General features: G+C 34.9%; 3 protein-coding genes across 6 annotated transcripts; 1 reads left to right on the forward strand and 2 right to left on the reverse strand.

Moving 5' to 3' along the window:
* Positions 1-9,081: 9,081 nt before the first annotated feature.
* On the forward strand, positions 9,082-14,038 carry LOC104775456 (ubiquitin C-terminal hydrolase 13-like). Of its 3 annotated transcripts, none has more exons than XM_010499523.3 (16): positions 9,082-9,432; positions 9,751-9,852; positions 10,601-10,660; positions 11,088-11,277; positions 11,378-11,557; positions 11,643-11,736; positions 11,815-11,876; positions 11,972-12,058; positions 12,223-12,332; positions 12,418-12,483; positions 12,769-12,847; positions 12,921-13,034; positions 13,112-13,192; positions 13,265-13,366; positions 13,446-13,541; positions 13,615-14,038. In XM_010499523.3, the coding sequence occupies exons 5-16, from the start codon at positions 11,480-11,482 to the stop codon at positions 13,759-13,761; spliced, it is 1,116 nt and encodes a 371-aa protein (XP_010497825.1). In that variant the 5' UTR covers positions 9,082-9,432; positions 9,751-9,852; positions 10,601-10,660; positions 11,088-11,277; positions 11,378-11,479; the 3' UTR covers positions 13,762-14,038. The 3 variants fall into 3 exon arrangements, with proteins under 3 accessions (XP_010497825.1, XP_087348663.1, XP_087348638.1); XM_087492537.1 differs by having other exon boundaries at positions 9,148-9,432; positions 9,785-9,852; XM_087492512.1 differs by having other exon boundaries at positions 9,167-9,432; positions 9,722-9,852.
* A 133-nt stretch (positions 14,039-14,171) lies between these two features.
* LOC104704443 (putative FBD-associated F-box protein At5g56440) lies at positions 14,172-15,608 on the reverse strand. The gene is made up of 2 exons (XM_087492571.1): positions 14,603-15,608; positions 14,172-14,534 (listed from the first exon to the last, which is right to left on the reverse strand). Exons 1-2 carry the CDS (start codon positions 15,606-15,608, stop codon positions 14,242-14,244), a joined length of 1,299 nt encoding a protein of 432 aa, XP_087348697.1. The 3' UTR covers positions 14,172-14,241.
* A 735-nt stretch (positions 15,609-16,343) lies between these two features.
* On the reverse strand, positions 16,344-18,856 carry LOC104775711 (aluminum-activated malate transporter 8-like). 2 transcript variants are annotated; one of them, XM_010499667.2, is made up of 5 exons: positions 18,501-18,856; positions 17,997-18,410; positions 17,764-17,873; positions 17,521-17,664; positions 16,344-16,984 (listed from the first exon to the last, which is right to left on the reverse strand). In XM_010499667.2, exons 1-5 carry the CDS (start codon positions 18,775-18,777, stop codon positions 16,469-16,471), a joined length of 1,461 nt encoding a protein of 486 aa, XP_010497969.1. In that variant the 5' UTR covers positions 18,778-18,856; the 3' UTR covers positions 16,344-16,468. The 2 variants fall into 2 exon arrangements, with proteins under 2 accessions (XP_010497969.1, XP_087348739.1); XM_087492613.1 differs by having other exon boundaries at positions 16,344-16,987.
* Positions 18,857-19,125: the final 269 nt, after the last annotated feature.

Genomic DNA, 19,125 nt, shown 5'->3' on the forward strand with positions numbered 1-19,125 from the left:
ATCTATTATATTAAAAGAGAAGTGAAAACGTCCCATATTCAATCTCAGCAAAATTTTACCGTTTTACCATTAATGAAATTGCCCCTTACGTTGAAATAGTTTGCCCCTGGACGTAAATATACCTATTTTTTGCATTAAAAATAAATCAAAAATCGGGACAGAAATAATCTAATTGCATAAAAAGTTATTTGCAAAACTAGAATTTGCTAAATTAATCCCTAAATTTCCTGGTAAAACTCTCTTAGACGTTTAATTGGAGAATCTATGACCATAATCTATCATGCATTAAACGGGTTTTAAGTAGTTTATAGCTTAGAATGTTTCAAGTTTGACTAACAAAATTAATGGGTTTCTGCAGAAAAAAAGCCCGATGACAATACACCTCCTTACTGGAAACCCTAAAAAAACTAGAAACCCTAAATAGATAGATCCTTTTACATCTATAAATACAATGATACGTTTGCTTTCACCATAACCCCAATTACAAACAAAAACTCTTCTATTGCTATTGAATTTTAATAATTCTCCTATTATGTTCTCAAATTTATATTTTTATTCTGATCTTGCTTTTTTAAATGATTCATCGACTGATCCCTTTTCTTTTCCTGTTCGTATAGTGGTTTCTTGGAAAGCAAGATCCACAAATCATGAAGCTTTAGATGTTGTTGGTTCAACTGTTAGTAAATGTATAATAATATCGTGCCTTTTTGGTTGAGTTGTAAACATAAAATTCATTCATATTGTCAATTGTCAATTTTATTATTGTATTCTGATCTTGCTGTTATGTATTATTCACTGGCTAATACTATTTGTTTTTCTGATCGAGTAGTGGTTTTTTGGGAAGCAAGATTCTATACCCATAAAGCTTTGATTGTTGTTGGTTCATCTTTTAAAAAAGGTAAAATATTGTACCCTTTTTGGTTGATGTTTTACATGTTCTAAAAAATATATTAAAATTTCCGAATTTATATTTTGTACTGATCGATTAATTATTTGTATTTACATGTTGGTATGGTGGTTTATAAATAATAATACTAATAATTATTTGACGTAGGTACCATGGACCAGGTTAAGCGATCCATGAATTTGTTTTTAAATAGTATCAGGTATTATTTCTTATAATTAGAATGTTTATAATGTTTGTATTTTGATTTATAACTGATTTGTGAATTATAATAGATAATAGATTATGTCTAAACTTGGTTTGCCATGTTTGCAGGAATACCATGATCGTTAATATTCATGAATATGGTACCTACAATGAAGATGCTCCTGAGGATGATGTTATGATTCGTTCGTCGACTACGACAACTAAATTCTCCGATTGGATTATATACAATACACAAGCTCCTCAACCCAAAGAAATCACTTATTCTGAAATTCCAAAACTATCGGTTTGGTGTCATGAAGAGATGATATGGAAGAGAAAATCAACTAGAAGGCAATTTCCATCACCATACAATATTTCTATAATAATTGTTTCTTTAAATTAATTGGAAGTTTATTTCATGTAACGATAATCTTATTATTAGTATAATTATCTTTGATCTTTTGTAATACTATACTTTAATGAATTTTGAATAGTATTTAAAGTCTCTTTATCACAAATAGATTATTTACCTTGAGTTACAGAATTTATTTATTAACAGTTGAACCAATAATATCCAAAGCTTAGTGATTTGTGGATCTGATTATAAACTTTTTGAGCAGTGTTAAATTACGAATTATGTAAAATAGGAAAAATATAAAAATTACGATTTCTAAGAAAATTGTAAGTTTGAAATAATTAGAATAGTTTAAAATATTTGAAATAATTAGGATTTGTAAATGGATTATTATATGAATAATTTTATTAATTATAAACTTTAGGTCATAAAGATAGACGTAAAATTTTATAATTACCTAAATGGATGATTGATTATATGAATAATATTTTTGTGTTCATTTGGTATCTTTGTGTTCGAAAAACTAGATTCTTTTAGAAATTATGTAACTTTGTGTATTGGTCCTTCACATATAAAAGATAGACATAAAAATATTTTGGTTAGATTTAATATAATCGTTAGATTAGAATAAAAGTAAATATTGTTTAAATAAGTAAATTAATATATTTAAGAGATATATATGTTATATATTTGCATATATCTATTATTTTTTAGGAAAATGTACGGATCTCTAAGGTTATATATATATATATAGACGTCTAACAGAACTTAATTTCAATATCCAAATCTCAAGCAGCAAACCAAGGTTCTTTAAAACTTTGGACACACAATGCTTTTAATATGTTTGTAAATCTTAATTTGCTTATAATTCCTGATATAATTTAGTGCATGTTATATTATGGTCATGAATTCTCCGGCTGATCGTGTTTCACGATTGAATCCTTCAAAATACGATTGGAAAATCCGTGTTAGGATTTTGTGTTTATGGGAAGAAAAAAATATTCGTCTTGGTTCAACCCTAGAGATGGTTTTAACTGATAATCATGTTTCCTAAATGTTTAAATTCTTCATTAATTATTTAACCAAGTTTTATATAAATTTGATTATATTTGTTTTATTAAATAGGGAAATAAGATCCAGTGTAGTTTTCGTGGTGATGTTTATGATAAATTTGTGACCAAATTTCATGTTGACGATTGGATTGAACTTGAAAATTTTAAAGTCGTCGACCAATATGGGTCATGCAGAGCTACCACTCATCGCTACAAGATTATTATTTTGTATAAGACCAAGATTAGTAAGACTTCGATTGTTGGAGGTGAGGAATATTTTGAATTCATTGATTATAACCGAATATTAAATGGCTCTTATTGTGATGATTACTTGGTCGGTAAGTTACATTCTTTCTCTACTTTAGAATTTTCCATCATTGATTTCTATTGTATTATACATTATTTTTATATGAGTTTGTGTCTTATATTTTAATATGTCATTGGAGAAGTTACCAATGTTGGAAAAATGGATACTTGGAATGATAAAAAAGACTCCCTGGGTCCGAATAACGGCAATAAGTATGAGCTTAGATCACAAAGTGATCATATTCGTGAGTTGCTAAAGATGTGTTGCCGAAATTCTTTGGAGATGAAAGTGGATGATTCTAATGACAATGACACGGATGATATCGACTCTGATGTATCCGAAAATGAAGAAGATGATGGAAACAAATCTGATGAGGATTATTGTGAAGAAGAAGAAGATACAGAAGATGAGGGCTTTTATGAAATAGTGTATGTAGATCAAGAAGATGGCGAAGGCGACGATGAGGAGGACATTGATGATACTGAAGACGACGAATATGATTCTGAAACGAGTGAAGATGCTGAGTCTGAAGAAGAAGATAGTGAGAAGCAAGCTTCTTCTCTGAAAGGGAACGAAACACAAGAGTACTCCATGTACCATAGAATCTCCTTTGATCTTCGTGACTTTGGTAATTGGTTTTAAACATCTATTATCTATTAGATATTGCTTAAATATATAAACGTTTTTTTTGAATTTTATATTTAGTGGCATGCTTTTGCCGTGTGAGTTAACTGGAATAGCGGCTGACGATTTCTACAAGACTTACAAAAATACCATAGGTGAAAGTCTCATATGTGTTGTTCGATGGGGTGTAATTGATGTCTTCCAAGGTTCATACTCTATTCTTCCGTTACAAATCTTTTCAAATTAGTTTTGATAATACCTAACTATTCTGAATTCTATATCAAATGTATTGTAGGAAGGAGGTCTGTATCCAACACTATATGTACTAAATGTTTTCGAGAGGTTATTACGTATGTCAACCGATGAGCAACGAAGTGTATACCTAGAAATTATTGAAGCTGTTAATTGTAATAAAGGAGGTATGTTTTTTGTTCATAGATTTGGTGGTACTGGAAAAACACTCTTGTGGAGTATTCTTGGCGCTGATACTCGATCTAGGGGTGATATTGTTCTTAACGTTGCATCGAGTGGTATAGCTGCTTTACTTATAGAAGGTGGAAGGTGATATGTTACGGTTTTGACTCACTTTGACCCTGTTTATTTGATAGTTTTGTAGTTGTTTGAGTCCTTTTCAGGTTATAATACGAGGCTAGGAAGCTAAAAGCAAGGATTGGAACAGCAGGAGCAATCGGAGCAGAAAGGAGTTGAATTGGAGCAGAAAAGCTGATTTTAGACCCAGGAGCACATGCTCTCGATTTCCGAGCACATGCTCCCAACTCTACGGATTCATGACGACACGTGGCAAGCATCTAGGCGCCGATTCCCTGCCTAATTCTCCTTATTTTAGGCGATCCTTTGTGAGAGAAAGAGGGCTGAGATCGCTTTTTAATAGGAAGATTTGAATTTGGATTCTTTCCTTATTTTTCTCCACTTGTATGCTATTTAACCTAGGTTTTTAGGGGACAGAATATACTCTTTTCTTTTGGGTTTTTGAGCGACGTTTTTGTGAGAGGAAGAAGAGCGGCCACCTTGTTTATCATTCTCTGAACCCTTTTTATTTTTATGTCATTGAATTTCTCATCTTTTGCTTTGATTCATTTCTCTATGTCTGAGTAGTTTTCTTTGCTAGATTAGGGGTTTCAAAAGGGGTTTCATGGGTTAGCAACAGAACACAAATAGGGCTTTATATAATCGATTGTCTTCACTATTGTTAGACTTAATGCTTAGGTTGATTTGATCACCCAATCTATGATTCTAGGTTTATCTATTCATCAAAAGTGTAATAGGTTGCTAGAAAAGACATTAGTGGGCAAATTATCCTAGACCTGCGAAAGTTGATGTGTAGGTGATTTGTGAACTTATCATTCCTGTTCTTTAATGCTTGTCTGCGATTCTGGGCTCAAACGACAGTTTAGGGTTTATGGACCGCTGAGCATGTGCTCCGGATGTCTGAGCATGTGCTCCGCGTTTCCGCACAGAATCGATCAGATAGAGTTATTGATGCCACGACAGTGGATCAGTTTATATTTATGTTTGAGTTCTAGACTGGTACTTAACCTATGCCCTGAATAGTTGTTTAGTTGTTGTCTCTGAAATTCCCGAGAATTATCCCTGATCTAGTGTTTTGCTTATTGCCTTTTTATACCGTTTTAATCGCGTTACTGTTACCAAACAAACCCAACTTTGAATTGTCTTAGCTTGAAATTGAACCAATAGAACCATAGAGTAAAACTTGGTCTTCGTGGGATTCGACCCCTAAGTACTACTTCTTTGCTGTGCACTTGCAGTAGGAAAATAGGGTTTAAAACTCTGTGTTATCAGAAGGACAGCTCATTCTAGATTTGGTATACCCATCCATGTGGATGACTCTACAATATGTTCGATAGATGGTAAATCACATATGGCCGAGTTGATTAGAGAAACAAAACTCATTATATAGGATGAGGCTCCAATGATGAACAAATTTTGTTTCGAAACCTTGGATAGAAGTATGCGAGATATTATGAAGTGTGATCGGGTTTTTGGAGGTAAGGTTTTTGTTTTAGGGGTGATTTTAGACAAATTCTACCGGTTGTGCCAGAGGCTGGTAAAGTTGGGACAGTTTTAGCCTCTATAAACTCATCGTTGCTTTGGGATAGTTGTAAAGTACTTCGGCTTACACAAAACATGAGGCTTCGGAAGGCGAAAAATAGTCAGGAAGAAGATGCTCTCTCTACGTTTTCAAAATGGTTACTCGATATTGGGGATGCCAAGATCAACGAGCCTAACAATGGTGAAGTCGAAATAGGAATACCCGAGGACTTATTAATTTCTGCATGTGACAATTTTATACAAGCAATTGTTAAACAGATATACGGTACATCATTTGCAACAAGGACCGATGCTAAATTCTTTTGCGAAAGAGCTATTCTTAGTCCAAGGAATGATGACGTCGATAAAATAAATCAATCTATGCTCTCTCAACTTCCAGGTATATTAAGATGCATTTTTCTTTTTTTGGCAAACAAAATTCAATTTAAACGGTTTTTTATTTTGGTTTTATTATTTACAGGGGAAGAGAGACAGTATTTGAGTTCAGACAGCATCGAGACTTCCGATACAAGTGCATACGAAGATATGATTTATAATCAGGAATTCTTAAACAGTATTCACGTTTCTGGATTACCTAACCATGTTTTGACGCTGAAAAAGGGAGCACATATCATGTTGCTTAGGAATATTGATCCTAAGGGAGGTTTATGCAATGGTACGAGATTGATTGTCACTCAAATGGCTAATCATGTTATTGAAGCAAGGATTGTAACAGGTAAAAGAAACGTCAACGATAGAGTTTTTATCCCTAGGATGTTTGTGTCGCCACCGGATGCAAAGTTTCCCTTTCGTATGAGGCGTCGTCAGTTTCCCGTTGCTCTTGCATTTGCGATCACTATAAACAAAAGCCAAGGTCAAACGTTGGAACATGTTGGATTGTATCTACCAAAGCCCATATTTACACATGGACAACTATACGTTGCATTTTCTAGAGTGACAAGCAGGAAATGATTGAAGATTTTGATTACAGATGAAGGAGAGAAATGTCAGAAAAAAACCCTTAATGGGGTTTTCAAAGAAGTCTTTGAAAATATATGATTTTCTTCTAAGCATATAATATCTACTATAACATTTCATTTCATATTATTTTCGTCCGATTCTCAGTTTTGACACCTTAATAATATTACCTTTTTATATATCAATAGCTAAGTGTTAAGTTTTAAAAATTCAAAACATAAGAACATCTTCAATATGTTAACATAAATTATATTTTCGACATACAAGTATGACAAACCTTATATTAAAACTGTATTAATTTATATAATATTAGTATTTTTAATAATCCGACTAAAGTGAGAAACTAAAAAAGATTAAGACGCAACGTTTAGTCCTGACTCTTTGTATTCTTACAAATCAAAATTCCCCTTTTTGTTTTCGAGATCAGAGAAAAATCAAGAAAAAACCTAATTTGAGAAAATCATGAGATTCGATTATATTGCTGATCTGATTCCCGGAAGAACTAATTGGTGTATCAACGCCAAGGTCTTACATTCTTGGACAGTCAGAGAGTTCTTTAAAAAACGAGTTCTGCTGCTTGTGGATAAAAAGGTTAGAGTCTTTAGTTGAATGATTTTTACTTAAATTTCGAGTTTTAACAGTTGTTGTATATAAGACTTCTTACATAATTTTGTTAAACTGTGAAAGGTGACACAATTGAAGCTCCTTATTTAACCGATACACTCGCTAACCTCCCGAAATATATAGACGATGGTGAGTGGTACAATTTTAGAAACTTCCAAGTGATCAATCCAACCTTGGAGGATAGGAATACTCATCATCGATATCAGATTAAATTTACGGGTCGAACCACAATGACGCTGCTCGATTCATTGAGTTCTAAGAATTACTTCCAGTTCGAAGATTTGGATGACATAAAACATGGAAGAATAGATCATTCCATATCTTTTGGTAAGAATTTCTTTAATTGATTTTATATTATTTTGGAACAATCCGTTAATATAGTTTATTGGTATCTTTATGTTCGAAAAACTAGATTCTTTTTAGGATTTATGTAACTTTGTTTAAAAAGAGTTAGTCACAAAACTTTGTGTTAATATAGTTAATTGGTATCTCAAAGAGTTAGTCACATATAAAAGAAAGACTAACTCTTTACCGAAAATAGATTATAAACACTTTGGAAATCTAAATTCTGTCTTTTTCCAAATTAGATGTTCGTGCGTGTATAATGGATGTGGAAGATAGGAGAAGGCCTGCGATTATCATTGATATTAATGAAGTTGTTCTCATGTTGTTGAATGGCATGTAAAATATAATTTCTCTACCTTCATGAATATACATTTTAAAGTTGTATCTGTTAAGATTTTTATTGATTTGATAAACATGTAGGTGTGAGATTGTGAAGTATCGTCTCAAAGACAACCACGCTTCTCAATTCAGGACCATATGGCAATCAAGCGGATGCCATCTCATATACAAATCTGAACATGTGTTCTGTGTAATGCGGTTTATGAGGGTTGGACAATATGAAGGTATGTAACATAAGTGTTTTCTGATATAATCATCAATAAATCCACCTAAAATTCTAAATGTCCATAGGTGCACCATGTCTTGAAAATACATTGGACTCTTCGAAGATCTTCATAAAACCAGAGTTCGAAGGACTGGAGCATCACCAGGCTATGTAAGTTGTTAAAATGTATATGAATTTAAGTTTTGTATGATATTAAAGTAAAATTTCTTAAAACACTATATATTTACATGACTGAATTTGTTGGGCGTTACTACATAAAGCATGTGATGAAGCAACCAGGTGGAAGTTTTGGCGCTCAAATGTAAAGAATGGGGTGTTGGTCGTTTAATTTTCACATTTTGAATCTCTCTAAAATTTAGCATGTTTGTTTTAACCGCTACTTGAAATCTAACTTTGCATTACTCTCATCTTTATTTTGTAATTGAATTAGTACATTATAATATTGAACTATTAGAAATTCCTTACGCTTTTTAATATTTTGGAATTACTTATTGAATCTCAACATCTGTTTACTACAGTTTAGTTGTTTATTTAAAAGACTCAATTAATATTTCACATTTGAGTATTATTTATCTTTAGTAAGATAAATATGTCTCTACATATGCAAATACAAAAACTTCTTGATAATCCAATAAAACATTATAAGTTTTTTTCAAAAGAAAAAACACTATATTAAAATATGTTAATTATTACATATTAGTTCAGAAAAGTAACAAATCATAAAACTGTTGTTATTAAAATCTTAATATCGCGCTTCAAGCGCGGGTACCTACCTAGTAATCATTACCAGCTTTGGTTATTTTACCTTAGTATTGTATGATGATCAATATAAATAATCATTTTCTGCCTTAATTCTAATCTGTATACGATTCCATCGAAATCTTCTTCTTTCATGCATAGTCCCATTTCCTTGATTGATGACATATATCAACTCCTCCAGTTGTGTTTTTTTTGTTAATAAGCTCTTAAAACTCGTTATCAAATCGTACCCAAAACAAACCATAGAGGCCACCACATACTGGTCAGCGTTTTGGGCCTTTGTAAAAAGGAAGCCCAGTAACATGTATTATCAAGCCCAATAAAAAATTTCGTTTACGTTTTTGTATTAATGAAACGTTGTGTTTTCAATTCCTCCTCAATATACGAACCCTTCCTTAAACCAGAAAACGACACACAAAGTCACAAACTCTCTACCGGGATCCGGTTTAAATCATCAGACCGGGATCCGGTGTCGCTCTCAATCTCAATCCCAATCTCCGGGGTGGGTGAGGTGAAGTGGCGGCGATGGGAGAAAAGCCGAGGAAGCTGGTTGTGTCGTATGCTTGTCAAACCGGAAACGCTCTGGAGCGTATTGGCCGAGAAGCAGAACGCCGTGGTGGATGTCCAGCTTCTATCGTCTCCACCACTGACGAATACGACGCGGTATGTGTGTCTGTAAAAAATCAATTGGATTTTGAAAGCTTTTGACTTTTTTTTGATAAGGTTTTCAGTAGAGAACGAAGGCAAAAGAATTATAATAAAATAAAATAAAAACAAAAGAAAAGAAATAGCGCTCGTGAGATTATTGGTTAAAATAATAATAAAAAGGGACCTTAACTAACTGAATGGGAAATACCCAAATTAGCCCTGTACTTATAAAGGTTTTGAATGCTCAGAACAAGCGCTTCAATTCATTCTTTCTAAAGCTTGCTTCAATTCATTCTTTCTAAAGCTTGCTTCATCTTCTCTCCATCGATTTAGCTCTGATTGAGAAACCTCTTTGTTCCTCCTGAAGAAAGAATCGTGGATCTGTGATAATCATGGAGTCGGACCTAGATAAAATCGAGCGCAGCATCACTTGCGGTACGTTTAGATTTCGATTTCACACATTTCTCAGTTCCTATCTTTGTTCGTCGTCGTAGATAGTACCAAATTAAGAGTTCGCTAGGGTTTGGGTCGTCGTAGATAGTACCAAATCAAGAGTTCGCTAGGGTTTGGGTCGTCGTAGATCTCACCAAATCAAGAGTTCGCTAGGGTTTGGTTCGTCGTAGATCGTACCAAATTAAGAGTTTCGCTAGGGTTTGGGTGGGTGGATTCTTCAATCTTACCGATCCTTTCAATTTCTTGTAGTTACAGACATTGGATTTTCTGGAATTGTAGTAGTTACTCATTCTACATCGTTGCTTCGATTTTGCTTTTCAAGATTGAACTGTTCTCCCCTTTGATTCTAAAATTACGATACCGCTCCATGTTGTTTCCATAGAATCTAGATCAGATTCGTCGTTTCTTGCTTCTTGTTCTTAACTCTGATTGAAGCAGGTTTGTATTTTGAGTTTTTCTTCTCTGGTGCCTCAATTGGAAAGTTGGGGTTAAGCTTTTAAATGCATAATACGACCATGTGAATAGTTAAAGATGTTATCTCTAGATTGTTAGAATGCCTTTTGAACTCATGATCCATGTATAGCAAAATAGGAAGAAGACTGGCTTTTATCCTGTTATGTATGTTCATCTGTGGTTGATGGTTGAGCTTGATTCTGTTCATATAATACTCTGTTAATGATGCTTTTGCCATTGTATCCATACTAAACTGTTGAAGAAAAAACCAATGCAGGAATAAACCGTTTCACTCTCTCTGATCCGCCACAGACTTCACTTGCACTATCTCAAGGAGGTAATTGTAAAACATAGTAGACTGCTCACTTCATATTGTTTGCATATCATAAATATGTCCCTTTCGACTCAATATACCAACTGGTTCTGCGTTTTTGCTGTGAATCATATCGCATACTGTTTTACTCTTTGTTTCTACTACTGTCTAAATCCACAAAGAGACTACCTAGTATGTTGTTGATTTACCTATAGTAAGCGTATGGTATTGACATGAGTTTCTCTATGGTACTGGTTAGATTACTTCTGATGTAGAACCTCTCATTTATAATAAAGTGCATGGGTCTGAATAAACTGCTTTGGCTATTCATAGCCTCGGTGTCTTTTTGCTCACTTACTGCTCTACTCTTTGATTCTAAAAATACGAAACTGCTCCATCTTGCTGTGTACTTTAACTTACTGCTCGTCTCTTTGATTCTTTTGATTTGTAGCTATGGAGTGGCCAGTTGATACCCCGGACCATATTGATATACAGCAGAGGAGTCGCTGCCAATTGACATTTCGCTACCATATGACTCGAAGAGAGCCACTGGATTTGTTGGGATCGTTAGGGAAGCCAAAGGAAAGAAACATTTGAACTCTATCGTTCAGATCCTCTTCCATTTACCTTGCTTGAGACGAGTAGGATCCATTTCTTGTTTCTCGTCTTCTTCACTATGCTAAACCCTGAAGAAAGATTCAAGATATGCATATGAATTGCTTGCATCATGCTTGCTTGTAGGCTGTTTACCAGATTCCCGAGTCTTCCATTTCTGCGTCTATAGTATCGTCCCTCCAAAAAATCTTCTCCAAGCTTCAGACCAGTCAAAGAATTGTTTCAAGAATGGGGCTGAAAACGTCTACATCTACCTTACAAGATGAAGTTAAGTATCTCTGTGAAGAGCTTGAAAAATCTTTGAAGGTAACATGTCTGTCTCCTCTGTTGCTTCCTCCTTCTCTGTTATGTTTCTTTTCCAAGTTTCAACATCTCTTACTTGTTTTTCTAGGGTACTGCTGAAGAGGGAACAACACAGAAGCTATTTGAGGGTCACTGCAGAAAGGCACCTGATGACAACTACACAAGAAAAGAATCCTTCTCTAGTACGTAGTTTAAACCAAAGGTCCCATCCTATCTTTTGTCTTTTATTAACAAAGCCAGAGCTATTTTTCTTCTTGAAGGTCTCGGGCTTGATGTCACAAACTGCAAGGATGTGTATGCTTCTTTTGACAAAAAATGCAATGTACATTTCTGTGCCCTTTCTTTCAGTTTCTGGATGGTACTTGTTATAGCTAAGGATTAAGACGCTTCACAAAGATGTTTTGTTTATTGTTTCAGGGTGATATTGAAAGTGGTGTTTTGTTCACAGAATTTCCTCCAGTTCTTCAACTTCATCTTTCGAGGTTTCAAAATGATCATGGGAAGGTTAGTATTTTTGAAATATGTTTGACTCCATGGGTTATACGAAAGCTACAAACAGATTTAGGCGAGAGTGTAAAGAGTAATCTGCATCATGATGCAGTAGCAGTGTTTGTCTTTGTTTAGCTACATGAACATTGTATGGCAGCTGATGTATTTTTTCATTACAGATAAATGCTCGGTACGAGTATCCCTTAGAACTGGATCTTGATAAGGAGAACGGTAAATATCTGTCCACTGATGCTGACAGGAGCATCCGGAATCTATACACTCTTCACAGGTTAGTGGTTAATTAGTTATCCGTCTTTACTTTTGTGCTTTGTGCTTCACAATTCGATTGACAAGAGACTGATTTCACTTGACAGTGTCATTGTCCACAACGGAGATGGACATCACTTTGCTCTCATTAGGCCCAGACTGTCAGATTTGTGGTAAGCTCTGTAGTTTTTGTTATCATTGTCCACAAAGAGCCATTAATTTTCTTTTTAGAACATTGTACCAGCGACTAGATGTTTTTTATAAGGCACTAAATGAGCATAATGAGAGACAAATGGCATAAAGGTTTCTTTATACAAATCGTTTCATGGACGTTGCAGAACAAGAAGAAAATTTGGTTTTTTATTGGTGATCTTGTTTGACTTTGCCATCCACCTAAGGCAAGAAGGTTCATAGATCTTATTCGTATATATGTTGATGTATTGATGCTGTTCTTTCAGGCTCAAGTACGACAACGAAGTTGTGAAAATAGTTGACGTCAGAAGGGCTTTGGACGAACAATATGGTGGAGATGAAGAGGTAGATTCTATATTTGTGGGTTTTAGCCTATAACTCTTAAACGCTTTATCTGTCTGTCTGTCTCCTACTGCAGTTTCCTCCTTTCACCTTTACAAAAGGCTCGAACGCAATTATGCTTGTATATGTCCGGAAAAGTGAGAAGGACAAAATATTTTTCACAATGGACGATGAAGAGATACCTGAACATGTAAGACTGAGGAATTATGGTTGAACATGTAACACGTACTTGAACTAATTGAGTTTTTTTTTTGTCTTTTCTCACAGGCAAGGCCGAAGAAAGCAGCAAGGCTGAAGAAAGCAGAAGAAATAGAAGACAATCAAACCGACAGCTTTGTCATAATCAAGGTTAATATTTAATCACGGTGATTTGATATAATTAATTGTCTTCTCTTAATCTAACTCGTTTCATCATCTAAGGTCGCAAGAGTTCAGGACGAACAAACTGGGACAGGTCTTGTTGATTTTGACAAAGTTCTTAGTTTCAGAATCAAGAAACTCTCCAGTTTTTATAAATTTCTGGTACCTACCTAATCTGCTTTTTTAGTTTACTTTTTTGAAAACCATCATCTAATCCTGATCCCAACCTATACATTCGCAGGAGATTGTGTCTGAGCACTATGGAGTGCCAACTCACAGGATAAGATTCTACAAATCTCAAGCTTGCCCCATTATGCCCAAGAAAGAATCAGATACGGTAATATTTTGTAACAAATTAAATAAACTTTGTAACAAATTAATTCAACTTTGAATGTGAATGCTCCATGCAGGTTCTGCAAATGGTTGGAGACAGTCCTGAGGTCAGACTGTTGTTACAGTTTGACAAATCTCCTTTGTGCGCCACATGCCCTTGCCCTGGGGTTGGAGTCTTCCACGTCTTCGACATTGAAGACTGGCCAAGAAAGTCAACCATGTGATTCAGAGAGTATAGTGACATTGAAGACTGGCCAAAAAAGTCAACCATGATTCAGAGAGTATAGTGACCTCATCATAAAACAGTTAATTAGCAAAAATATTGAAACATGTATAGTACTGTTTTCACTGTTTTGACCATATCATGTAAAATACATTTAGTGGTGTCTCAAGTAGTCAAGTGTCAACGACTCTTCTGGACGTGTGGTGATAGAGTGAAGGAGGCAGGTTTTTGTCGTTTATGAATGAATCTACGTACTACTTCATCTTTGATTTGATCAATCCTTTGTTTCATTATTAGACGACATAGAGTGAATCATGTTCGGTTTTATTCGGGAATCATGTTTAGAAGCTAGGTGTTTTGACACCTTTTCTTGATGGCGAGATTGGTTCTCACAATATATTTAGTAAGAAGTACAAACTTTGAAATAGATAGAAACATAAGAAGAAGTGAAGAAACAAAAATCCATTAAAAAAATATATCATCAATGCTGCTCCAAAGGCACAACCTCAAGTCGACATTTGATAGAACAGCTCAGCCTGGACACCAAATCTATCAGAGTGCGGTATTTCTTTCTCAAATTGGTGATATGCCGGAATATAGTCATCTTCTTTAGGTGGCATGCCTTCTCTAAGATGTAGTTCGCCACTTCTTTCTCTGTTTCTGTTCCTTCATACCCAATCCACTCAACAGTTTCGAGACTCGTCACCAAACATTCAGGTACACAACACGGTTCCTCCCACCTATCTCTGATCCGTCTCAACGAGTTGCAGCCGTCTATCTGAGATGTCTACAGAGTTTTTTCAAGAATGAGATTTAAGTGGGGAAAAGATGAAGGAGCAAACTGAAAAAAAGCAAATAACTTACTGGATTGTTGAACCTCAGAACTCGCAGTTTAGGGGAATGTTTAAGTAGAAGACATAACCAATCTGAAGAGCAATTAGTACAAAGCTCTAAATACTCGAGTTGACAGAGATTCTCAACAGATTTTTCCATTAGTAATTGTTTGGCTGAGGTAACACATAAGGAGAGGTGTTTGGCTGAGGCTATACATCCCAAAAGCTTCTTAGAATCATCCTGTCTAATCTTGATTTCTGCCTTCACCAACTTCGGCATTTCCACTAATGGACGGAACCAACTAAACTCATCACAAACTTTTAAATCCTTTAGAGAAGGAGCATTGATTATATACTCACGATCATCTGTCTGTGCATGACCACCTGGTCTGCGCATGATGTATAAGCTCTGCAACGACGGGACCGCAATTTTGAAGGTTGTAACATAGTCCTCAAGCCATCGACGTACAACCAGTGTTTCAAGGACAGGGCAAGCGGATAAAAGCGTATGAACAAGTTCATCATCCCTAGAGCAGAACCTGACACATAAAAGGGACAGAGTCTTGAGGGACTGGAGAAATATTGTGGAAGGAATATCCCTAATCACCACTTCTTGAAGGCGTAAAACCACAAGGCCATTGTATGTAAACAAGCTCCTAGGAAAAGGCATTGGTGTTGAAGGGGAACGGGAATAAATAAGCTCAAGAACACGCACATGTCTAGCCAGTGCAATATCAACCCATCTTTCTTGTTCCTCAGGTTTACAATTATACCCGAGTCTGAGATGCATTGTTTCTAGAACCGGAGCCTCGCTTAGCAGCAGAAAATTATCGATAAAATCTGAACCTGAATGTGATGCATACCATGGAGTAATAATATAGTCAAGCCTTGGAACCAGTTTCCAGAGAGTAAGCCATCGTTTTGACAAAAGACTTGTGGCAACAGCATCTTTCGTCTTAACCAATGACAGTATCGCCACGAGCAAATCGTCACTAAGCCCACAGATACTGCTCATACTTCAAAATTCCTCTGCGACTTCTAAAATTAGCCTCACTGATAAACAGAATTTGCCTTCGATTCAGCTGGGAACAGATCAAGTCCCTATAAATCAGACAAAACCCTAGCCAATTTGTTTTTTTAAGAAAACTATATATATTAGACGATAGAGAGAATCTAATTTATTCTTCTATATATTTAATTCTTTTTTTTTTTTTTTTTTTTTTGACAACCTTCTATATATTTAATTTGTTATCATACTTTTTAGTAACTTTTTATAACGTCTAGTTAGATAAATTTAACTTAATTTAATTATTTGATTACTCGAAAATCACAATTAACCAGTGCAAACACAAGTTGAACTGCCTAGTCACATGATGACCTGCTTGCTGAATTGTTCCTCTTTTTCTCCTGGTTAAAGTGGCCAGGTATATTCATCGTCAGGATCTTTTAAAAAAACACTAATTAAGATAGCATTGTTAACAGTACGTACTATATCATTTGCAAACAGAGCAAAGGTTCCTCGGTTTGAGCTTTTGGATCCCAAAGATGATTTTATTCTTTAGTCTTTATATGTCATACATGTGTGGTCAATCTATAAGTCAGACACTACTGCGTCGTGTGGTTTAACTATAAAATCGATTCTTAAATTAAACTACATTTTCACTTAAGGTTTAATATATTGCGATGCCGTCAGCTACATTTGATATATAATTTATATTTTTATATATATATATAGTTTTGAAATCGGAAATCATATAAACTGGCAATAAGTAGAATTGCTTATCGATGTCTCTCATATACTAAATAATGTTATAACAAGTTCTCTTCAAAGAGTTTTTTGAAAGTTTGGTAATGAGCAAAAATAATTACAGGACATTAGTTTTTTTCTGCTCCCAAATAGTTCTTCCCGGTGGTCGTTGGTGGCTGTTCATCATAGACAGTGATAAGAACATGAGGAGAGCTATTGTCTTCTTCCTCGTTGTCGCCATCTAGAACCGGCTTTACACTTCCCTTGTGAAGTAACTGATGTTGTCCTATCTCCGCTGATAATTTTGGAGCCAAGTTCTCTTTAAAGTGTGCAAGGCCGGAGAATTCTTCCACAGCCTCAGAGATCTTCTCGACGCAGTTCACAACCTCGATCAGGATTGATGCCATCGTGACTCCGGGAATGATCTCCAAAAGATCTTTCTCTGTCTCCGGATAAGAAGATTTGAGTGCAATCCTTAGGCTTTTTATTGCCTTTTTGGAGTTGTCAATGTGTGCGTTCACTGAAGCAGTGTCGTCTTTGCTCATTGTTTTAATAGATTTGACTATGGCTTTTAGTGCTTCACCAGCTTCTCTGCTCATAGTTGCTATTGGCTCTTGAATCTTACTTTGGAATTCTTCTGGTGCCTGCTGAAGTTTTTAACAATTTATCGGGTATAACATTTAATTAGTTCCTTTTCTGGCTAACCATTAATTTATTCATTGATACTCTCGTTGTTATATATTTAAAGAATTGAACTTTTATAGAGTTTTCACACAAAAAAAAAAAGAACGTTTAATTACATAATAAATTGAAACAATCTCTATCTATTGAACTGTACAATTTATTAACATCAACTAATATAAATTACATAAAAAGCTAAAAAAAAAAAAAAAATGAACTCCTTCATTCAACAAGACAAAAACCTACAGATTTTTTTTAAAAATTCTTGTTGACCAAAACAATAAAAGAGAATTAAATTTCCATGGAAGAGTATATGTGTTGTTGCAAACACTAAATGTATAGGATCATTTTTGTCATTTAGAGGGTTGACATTTATACAATTTTTGATAGTCTAAAAAGGATTAAAAGCAGACTCCCATAACAAATAAATATACACATGTCCAAGTTAACAACAATTCAAATTCCCTAAAAAATGGCGTTTTAGGTGATTCACACGAACCTTATGATTAGAAAGAACATAGCCATTGAGGATTTCGAAGTGGAAGGCACATTGGCGAACGAGTCCTGCAACCTTCAAGTACTTTTTCCATGGGTGTCGTAACCTGAAACGACCATGCCCTGGCTCCCATCTTGCAAGATTCGCCTGCAAAAGAACCAGTAATTAATTAATTAGTCTATTTATAAGAACGTCAATTTATCACTATATTATTATTTACAAACTATATTTATTACACATATATACCAATGTATCTTCAGTGCCTTTTGATGTTAAAATGCTCTTGTATTCTCGAGCGCACGAGTTTGTATCCTTCGAAATCTTATCCGATAGTGGAAAATATTCACCCTCGAATCCTTTTTAGGAAATACGCGTGTATGCATGCATAAGTTATAAATTTGTAAGAAAATTCATTCACGTTAAGTAGTTTTTACTCAGAAGAAAGCAAACTGTTGGATATATATTATATTGTAAGTCACCTTCTAGATAATTAGCGAGTTTGTTAATGTTGTTAGCAATCATCTTGTGAAGATCTTCACCAGCCCATACAGGACAAACAAAGATCGACACAAGGATGCAGATCGTTCCACCGATGAGAATAGTGAATAGCCTTTGATATGCCATAACCAAAATTTCATCTGTCCGGTAACCCGAAACGGCAACCATACTAAACGTGAGTATGAATATCAAGGCGCCGTAGTCATATCTCTGTTTAATCCTTGGGAAGAACCGCGAAAATGTTGCAGCTGCGCCTAGTGAGAACACTAACATTCCAAGAATTATGGGCTCTCCTTGGTGTCCAAAGAAGCGAGCTAGATGTACGGCACCAACCCCTAAGGCTCCTGCTACTAATGTTGCAAAACCTCTGTTTAAACCCTTGGAAAGTGTTCCACCTATTAAAAAAATGTTTTTAGTTAGTTGTTTTGTTATTATCAGAACGTTTAAATATTATGTTTTGTAACTGATTCGGTTGATAGACTTACCAACAGTGAATTCGAAGACTACGACGACAGTTAGTATTGCCCACATACCCGAAACCCCAAAGCTGATATAGAGTGGTCGCACATAGTACAACAATGATACTAATGTGAGAGCAACCCCTACTTTCATGGAGTGGATGATACGTCTTGGATCATCTTTCCCAAACTTTTGCACATTCTTTATGCGTTTGGTGACACCGTCTTTGAACTTGCTAGAGAAATCCTTAAGCCTTTGAAAGAACCCTTCTTTCTTCTCTTGAGCATTCAAATCCATCTCCATTTGAGAATCTCAAAGAAAATGTTAAAGCTAAGCTAGTGAAATTGGCTTATATTCGTAAAACCTTTGGGATGTGTGGTGCTTATGTGGGATAGTTTTAGGCTATATTTATAGGTAGAGAAAAAAAGCTTAGTTTTGTGAATAGACATATTTTTCATAGCTGACTAAGCTTGCAGCTAAACCAATATTTTATGGCTGTCTTGATTTTTCTTTTCAGTTTGTTTAAAGTGATGGTGACTTTTGTAGATCTCATTAATTGATGGATGTTCATTTAACTAGGTAGAATATAGATGTACATGTTGTTATTTCGTAGGACGAATATAAGACTGATATTTATTTTTTATAATTTTT

This window comes from Camelina sativa, chromosome 1 (genome assembly GCF_030686135.1).
Source record: "Camelina sativa cultivar CO46 ecotype springtype chromosome 1, ASM3068613v1".
NCBI lineage: Eukaryota > Viridiplantae > Streptophyta > Magnoliopsida > Brassicales > Brassicaceae > Camelina > Camelina sativa.